Consider the following 7,972-nt stretch of genomic DNA (forward strand, 5'->3'; position numbering starts at 1 on the left):
GGGATCAAATGATTGCCATTGCATGATCCACATAATTTATATACATAGCCTACATATAGAGAGTTCATGTTAGTGTGCATCCATAGTCCTACTAGCCATTTAAACAGCTCTAAAAACGTTCTCTTGTTTTTATCAACGTTATGGTAGACCAGAGGTTACGCAGATGAGCTAAAACAGTACATTGGAAATATTTAGTAATGTTAGAGTGGTATAATTTTTTTAAAGGCTTAATTTTCCTTGTAAAGTTGACTGTGTGACATGTTATGGTTTTATTTAAAGGAGTCATGAACTGAAAAATCCAAATTCCCTTCAGAACTCAAAATTTCTGTATTAGTCTTAAAACAGTTTATATTGAAGCCAATCTGCCAAAATGACAGGTTGAGGAATGTGACACTTTATGACGTAATAGTGTGGATAAGCACCGCCTCCGCAGAAGAATATCAACGCCCACTTCTACGTCACTGTCTTTATAGCCCCGCCCGCCGATTCACTTATGTCGTGTAAATAACAAGAGAGGCAAATGCAGGTCTAGAAAGCAAACAATAAAATTTTTATGATTGAATATTATTTTTAATGAAGTTTCGGGATTGTGTCAGCAAAAACTTGGTCCTTTGTTCACTGGGGATTAATTTACAAACATTTACATTTAATCATTCAGCAAACGCTTGTATCCAAAGCGACATACAAAAGAGGTGACCAATAAAAGCAATCAGATCAACAAGAGAGCAACAGTATATAATACAAGTACTAGTCTAACACAGTACACAAAGAAAGGCTGTTTTTAAATAAATTAGACCAAAACGAATAGAATAGAATAGAATAGAATAGAATAGAATAGAATAGAATAGAATAGAATAGGTAAGTGCTAGTATTAATTGGTCAGGTGCTGGTGAATAAGATGTGTCAAAGCAAAAGATGTGTACAAACAAGGCATAATTCAACAGAGGATTTTCAGAAAGATTGAAATTAAAAGACGATGCTGTGCCGATTGTATTGGATCCGACAGTAATGTCTCAACACAAGTGTTATGGGTTCACGATTGCTTTGTCTGTTATTACAGATCATTTGATATGTACTCAGTATTCATGCATTTTAAACCTAAATCAGAGCAGCTGTCAAACTATTAGACAACACTGAGTGTTTACTTCCGTGTTCTGATGAAAATGGTTAAAAACAGGACAGAAAATAGCCCATAGTTCCTAAATTATAATGTTTTTGGTGTAAATATCTTGATCACTTTATAAGAGGACCTCAGAGAACAGTAAAAATAAATAATAAAACAAAGGCAATGCATAACCCCTTTTAAACATCGCAAAATCACAAACAGGACGTTGTTGTTCCTGGTTGTTAGGGGGAGTTACATTTCAAAACATTAACCGTGCCATTATAGTTTAAGAAACACCCACATGTTTTTGCTCAGTCTTTAGTAAAGCAACGAGCAGACGTTGACCAATAAGAGTCATCGTAACTCAAATGGGCGTTCTTGTCTGTGTCGCTCTGTCCAATCAGAGAAGTCTATGTTGAAGGTTCCGCGCATGCTCAGACGTCGCCTCCACATGTGTTTCTTATGCGTAGGCTCCGGTGGAGGTCACTGTGATCTAACAGCGCTGTTGGTGAGTGTTCATGTTGTAAGAGACTTTCGCTATTTTAATATAGCCTTGGTGTTTATTTACTTTACATAAAGTCCGATAATAATAATGCGGCGTTTTCGAAAGAGAAACCAGCATGATTGGTCTTGGTGGTTAAAGTGCAATCAGCGGCTCTTGATTGCATGTCAGTTGCAGCATTAGCGTGTAGCAGGCTAATTAAATACACTTTGCTTCAACGGTATTATTTTAGTCCCTCTTAGATTTTTCCTTCATGTAATTTATTGTATTAGCCAATACCTATTCTACAAGGACAGTTTATTAACTAAGGGTTTTTTATTTACCAATGCTTTTCGCTTTCCATGTCTGAGCCGCTCAAAGTGAGGACAGGTCAGCACGTTTCTTTCATGTCAGTGTCACTACGGTCGAGTCGAGGCTAACCAGTCAGAATGGTCTTATTATTTAAGGGTTTTTACATGCACGAGAGATGGTTAAGATGAATCTGCTTCTGTCCCCAGAACTGTCATTGCTGCTATGGCGAAGCTCTTCGAGTCCATTGGAAAGCTGGGCTTGGCCTTGGCCATAGGAGGAGGTGTAGTGAACTCTGCACTTTTCAATGGTACGTTCACTGCTAAATTGCTTTGTAATGTACCTAATAAAACGGTTTCATAATTGTTTTGAGTTTATAAAATTATTATTATATAAAGCCAGGTGTTTCTTTGCCAGTATATTTGAAGAGCTGTTGTCTAACTCTGTGGGGGTTTTCATTGCAGTGGATGCGGGACACCGGGCGGTCATCTTCGACAGGTTTCGAGGTGTTCAGGATGCTGTTATAGGGGAGGGCACACACTTTCTAATTCCCTGGGTGCAGAAGCCAATCATCTTTGACTGCAGGTCCCGTCCACGCAATGTGCCTGTCATCACTGGTAGCAAAGGTACATCATTCCTCCGTCTTTATTTCTCTTATTGTTTCTGTCTGGCTTCTGTTCCTCATTTTATTCTTTAATGTCTATATCTTTCTTTCTCTCCGTATTACAATATGTTTATGCTTTTGCCTTTACTAATAAAACTTATGAAACTGCACAATGGGTCTGTCTTTGTCCCTCTCAGATTTGCAGAATGTCAACATCACGCTGAGGATCCTGTTCCGGCCAGTTGCTACACAGCTGCCGCGGATTTTCACCAGCATCGGAGAGGACTATGATGAGCGAGTGCTGCCCTCCATCACCACTGAGGTCCTGAAGTCTGTAGTGGTGAGTATCACACACAACACACTGTCAAAACAGGTAAACCCTCAGAAAAGGGTTAGCAAGATTGTTTTTAAATAAGAAATTAATACTTCTTTTTCATCAATGATGGATTAAATTATGAAATTTCAAAATGTTTATATTTTAAATAAATGTTGTACTTTTGAATGTTCTGTTCAAAGGATCTTGGAAAAAAATGTATCACTTTCCACACAAATATTAAACTGTGCATAGATAATAGTAATGGTATATTCATTAGGTCATATTTATGAAATGAATGCCACCATAAAACTATAATTGTAAGTGGGGTACTCAAATATGTTGGAGCGCAATTAATACAGCATCTGTATTGATTGTAATTTATTATAAAAATATAATTTTATTGTACGGTTACACTTGAAAAAAATTACGATTTAATTTCCAGAACTTTAATAAACTGAATAGGAAAAACTAAATGAAAAACACACTTTAAGCACACGTTTGTTGTTCATGTTTTTGATTTAAAGGCTCAAGTGGTAGAGCATTGCGTTAGCAGCACAAGGTTGTGGGTTCGATTCCCAGGGAACACACAAAACAAAATTTTAGCCTGAATGCAATGTAAGTCGCTTTGGATAAAAGCGTCTGCTAAATGCATACATTTAATTTAATTTAATATTATAGAAGTATGTCACCGTTTTACACAAATAAAAATATAAATCTTGAACTACTTGAACGGTAGTGTACACAGGGCTGGGTGTTGGGCAGTATGTACAGGACAAGAGATGAAATAGAACACTTGGATTAAATGTAGTTTTGATGTTTATCGATTTTTACCCCAGGCCCGTTTTGATGCGGGTGAGCTCATCACTCAGAGAGAACTGGTGTCCAGGCAGGTCAGTGAGGATCTGACAGAAAGAGCTTCCACCTTCGGCCTCATTCTAGATGACGTCTCCCTGGTAAAGACCTCTGCTTTTCTCTGTTTCTGTTTTTCTTCACTGCCGTGACTGACCCTTACACATTCGCTCCCCTCAGACACATCTGACGTTTGGCAAGGAGTTCACCGAGGCTGTTGAGTTGAAGCAGGTTGCACAGCAGGACGCTGAGAGAGCCAGGTTTGTTGTAGAAAAGGTAAGAGCCTCAAAATGTATTAGTGCCAAAGGGAATATTGCCCAAATGTGAATAAAAAGAGATTTGTAATTGAAACTGAGCTACTCTCCAGTTTGATTCCAAACCTATTTGGTACACCAATATTTAAATGGTTTAAATAGAATTGTAAGAATAATAATCTGACTCGGTGCTGTAAGTGATGCATAGAATCAAATACCAAAAACATGAACTAAATAAAATGTGCAGTTTGCTTGGTGGAAAATGTATCATCAGTTAACCCAAAATAGTTTGGAATATTTCTTATATTAAAATAATAGCAAAATAATTGTTGTATTTTCCACACTTTACATATACACTACTGTACAAATGTTTGCATAATGTAATAATTTTAAAGGAAGTCTCCTATTGTCATTAACACGTCATCATTTATTTTAATTAAAACTAGCAAAATTAGTAATGATGTGAAATATTGTTACAATTGAACATGTGTTTTCTGAAGTTCGCTGATTTTTCAAACATTTATTATTATCATTAATGTTGAAAAGAGTTGCTTTGAGATTGTTTGAATAGAAAGTTCAAAAGAACAGCATTTATTTAAATCTTTTGTAACATGTTTCTACTGTCACTTTTGGTCATTTTAAAGTATCCTTTTCATACGTATTTTTCTTAAAAACAAAAAATAAAATAAAAAAATAGTTGTTTATAATTGTTTATTATGTAATAATAATTTTTTTTTTTTTTTTTTTAGCATTTCAAAGAGATTTTAATATTAACATTTTAAAAATATAAATTCTAACCTATAAAACTTAAAACTACTGTTTTATTTGCCCACAAGCAGCAGGTGATTTAACGTTCTCTTTGTATTTGTGTCCCAGGCAGAGCAGCAGAAGCAGGCAACCATTATATCAGCAGAAGGAGACTCTCAGGCTGCGCTGTTGATCGCTAATTCTCTGGCAGTAGCTGGTGATGGCCTGGTGGAGCTGAGAAAGCTGGAGGCTGCGGAGGACATCGCCTTCCAGCTCAGCCGCTCTCGCAATGTTACCTACCTCCCGTCTGGACAGGGAACACTCCTTCAGATACCACACTGATAGGAAAACTAGAGACACACACACACACACTTCACTTCTTCTGCTCTAAGCTGGGCTACTTTCGGAAATGGGGATGTCTGTAGAAACCATGAAACTATCTGATCAGCCTAAAGGCAAATTTTATAGAGACAAAGATACCTGGTGTTTTTCTCTCTTTTAGTCCTAGAAGTGTAGACTGCCACAAGGTGCTTTCAGCATTTGGAAAGAGTGAAGGGGAAACCCAGGGGAAGAGTCTGTGTGTGTATATGTGCTTGGGTGCATATATTTGCATGTGGTAATGTTTTTCTTGGCTAAGCCATTTCAGTTAAATTGATATACATAGAAGTTGATCTAAGTACCTTGTAAAGCTAAGTTAAACCGTACATTCATGAGTAGTGAGTGCTGGATGATTGACATCAATCTCCCCCTCTGCTCCTGCGAGAACGACTGTGTTGTGTTTTGGTTTGAATGTGTTTTTGTTGTATGTGGCAGAAGGAACGCCCCTTGTCTCATAAAGATCAATAAACAATTATTCCTTTATACTAAATCGAAAATACAGTTGAATGCCTCTCATTATTATAGAGATCTTTTATTATAGTTTGTAGCCACACACACATTTTATGAATGATATATATATATATATATACAGGTCCTTCTCAAAAAAATAGCATATTGTGATAAAGTTCATTATTTTCCATAATGTGATGATAAAAATTAAACTTTCATATATTTTAGATTCATTGCACACCAACTGAAATATTTCAGGTCTTTTATTGTTTTAATACTGATGATTTTGGCATACAGCTCATGAAAACTCAAAATTCCTATCTCAAAAAATTAGCATATCATGAAAAGGTTCTCTAAACGAGCTATAAACCTAATCATCTGAATCAACTAATTAACTCTAAACACCTGCAAAATATTCCTGAGGCTTTTAAAAACTTCCAGCCTGGTTCATTACTCAAAACCGCAATCATGGGTAAGACTGCCGACCAGAAGGCCATCATTGACACCCTCAAGCGAGAGGGTAAGACACAGAAAGAAATTTCTGAACGAACAGGCTGTTCCCAGAGTGCTGTATCAAGGCACCTCAGTGGGAAGGAAAAAGTGTGGCAAAAAACGCTGCACAACGAGAAGAGGTGACCGGACCCTGAGGAAGATTGTGGAGAAGGACCGATTCCAGACCTTGGGGGACCTGCGGAAGCAGTGGACTGAGTCTGCAGTAGAAACATCCAGAGCCACCGTGCACAGGCGTGTGCAGGAAATGGGTTACAGGTGCCGCATTCCCCAGGTCAAGCCACTTTGGGCTACAGAGAAGCAGCACTGGACTGTTGCTCAGTGGTCCAAAGTACTTTTTTCGGATGAAAGCAAATTTTGCATGTCATTCGGAAATCAAGGTGCCAGAGTCTGGAGGAAGACTGGGGAGAAGGAAATGCCTGAAGTCCAGTGTCAAGTACCCACAGTCAGTGATGGTTTGGGGTGCCATGTCAGCTGCTGGTGTTGGTCCACTGTTTTATCAAGGGCATGCGGTGCCCGGGGAGCAGTCGTGGTATTGAGGGTGGAGAGAGAACTGTACATGCACTCCCCCCACCCACAATTCCTGCCGGCCCGGGACTCGAACTCACAACCTTTCGATTGGGAGTCCGACTCTCTAACCATTAGGCCACGACTTCCCCAAAAGGATTCCCGACCAAGTATTGAGTGCATAACTGAACATAATTATTTGAAGGTTGCCTTTTTTTGTATTAAAAACACTTTTCTTTTATTGGTCGGATGAAATATGCTAATTTTTTGAGATAGGAATTTTGGGTTGTTATGAGCTGTATGCCAAAATCATCAGTATTAAAACAATAAAAGACCTGAAATATTTCAGTTGGTGTGCAATGAATCTAAAATATATGAAAGTTTAATTTTTATCATTACATTATGGAAAATAATGAACTCTATCACAATATGCTAATTTTTAGAGAAGGACCTGTATATCTATACCATTTGATCCTCACTGGTTGTGAAGCACACCTCAGAGGGCAAATATGCCTTTTAGTGTCCACTAGAGGGCATCAGAGCTAATGAAAAAATAAGCAGCTCACGATATCAGATTGTGAAATACATGGGCTTAAGCAAAAATGACAATGTTTAATGCAGTAATACAATTGGAAAACACTACTTGTAGTTATTCTAATATACAGATTTTCTTTATTTGAAAAAATAAACGTACCTCATTTATTTTGTCTTTCTCTTTTTCACATTTTAAAGGCCAAATACAGTCAGTTTGTTTTTCTTTATTTTTTCAATTATACACAATTTTTTTTATCCCCCCATCTTTGTCATTCTTTTGTCAGACATGAACTTCATTGCAGGAGCACAGAATACACAGGAATGAGTAATTCTGTTGTTATACTGTATCTACATTCCTGTTGCATGAGTACTGCACATTAACAGAGACGAGAGAAGTACATTTAACAGAAGTTTAGTGTGGAAATCTTAGCAATTACTCTTTTAGTCTTCACAGACAGCGCAGGCTTCACACACAGGATGTTGATGTGTCTTTCCTGTTTTACACTTGTGCTCAACACACATTTGTGGGTGCATACAACACAAATGTTAATCCTTGACCGGTTTCAAATGAAGTTTGAATAAATCATACAGTATTGTCAAGCCTTACAATGTACTTGTGTTGAACAATTCATTTGCTATAAACTTGTTTAATACCAACTGGTGGATGCTATTCACAGAATTCAGATGTTGCATAGTGTGAGGAGAGTCACTCTGACTTAGATTTTTTAAAATCTCAGCATCAGTGTAGTGATAAATCAAACAGATTAAACAGCAGCTGCTCTCTCAGACCTGTTTGTCAGTCATCGTCTCTATGGAGGGAAAGCAGATGAAAACGGAGATTGTTTGAATGGTTTAGCTGAGGCCATCATGTGTCATCACTGGACAGATGTAAGTAGACTACAGCAAATGCTGCAGTCAAACAGTCATG

General features: G+C 37.6%; 1 protein-coding gene across 1 annotated transcript; it reads left to right on the forward strand.

Moving 5' to 3' along the window:
* The first annotated feature begins 1,520 nt into the window (after positions 1-1,520).
* LOC132143574 (prohibitin 1-like) lies at positions 1,521-5,540 on the forward strand. The gene is given in 8 exon segments (XM_059553929.1): positions 1,521-1,613; positions 2,105-2,112; positions 2,114-2,205; positions 2,360-2,521; positions 2,697-2,839; positions 3,652-3,768; positions 3,845-3,940; positions 4,795-5,540. Coding segments are annotated over 8 exon segments (909 nt in total). The 5' UTR covers positions 1,521-1,535; the 3' UTR covers positions 5,008-5,540.
* The last annotated feature ends 2,432 nt before the right edge of the window (positions 5,541-7,972 follow it).

The sequence above is a fragment of the Carassius carassius genome, chromosome 1 (genome assembly GCF_963082965.1).
Source record: "Carassius carassius chromosome 1, fCarCar2.1, whole genome shotgun sequence".
NCBI lineage: Eukaryota > Metazoa > Chordata > Actinopteri > Cypriniformes > Cyprinidae > Carassius > Carassius carassius.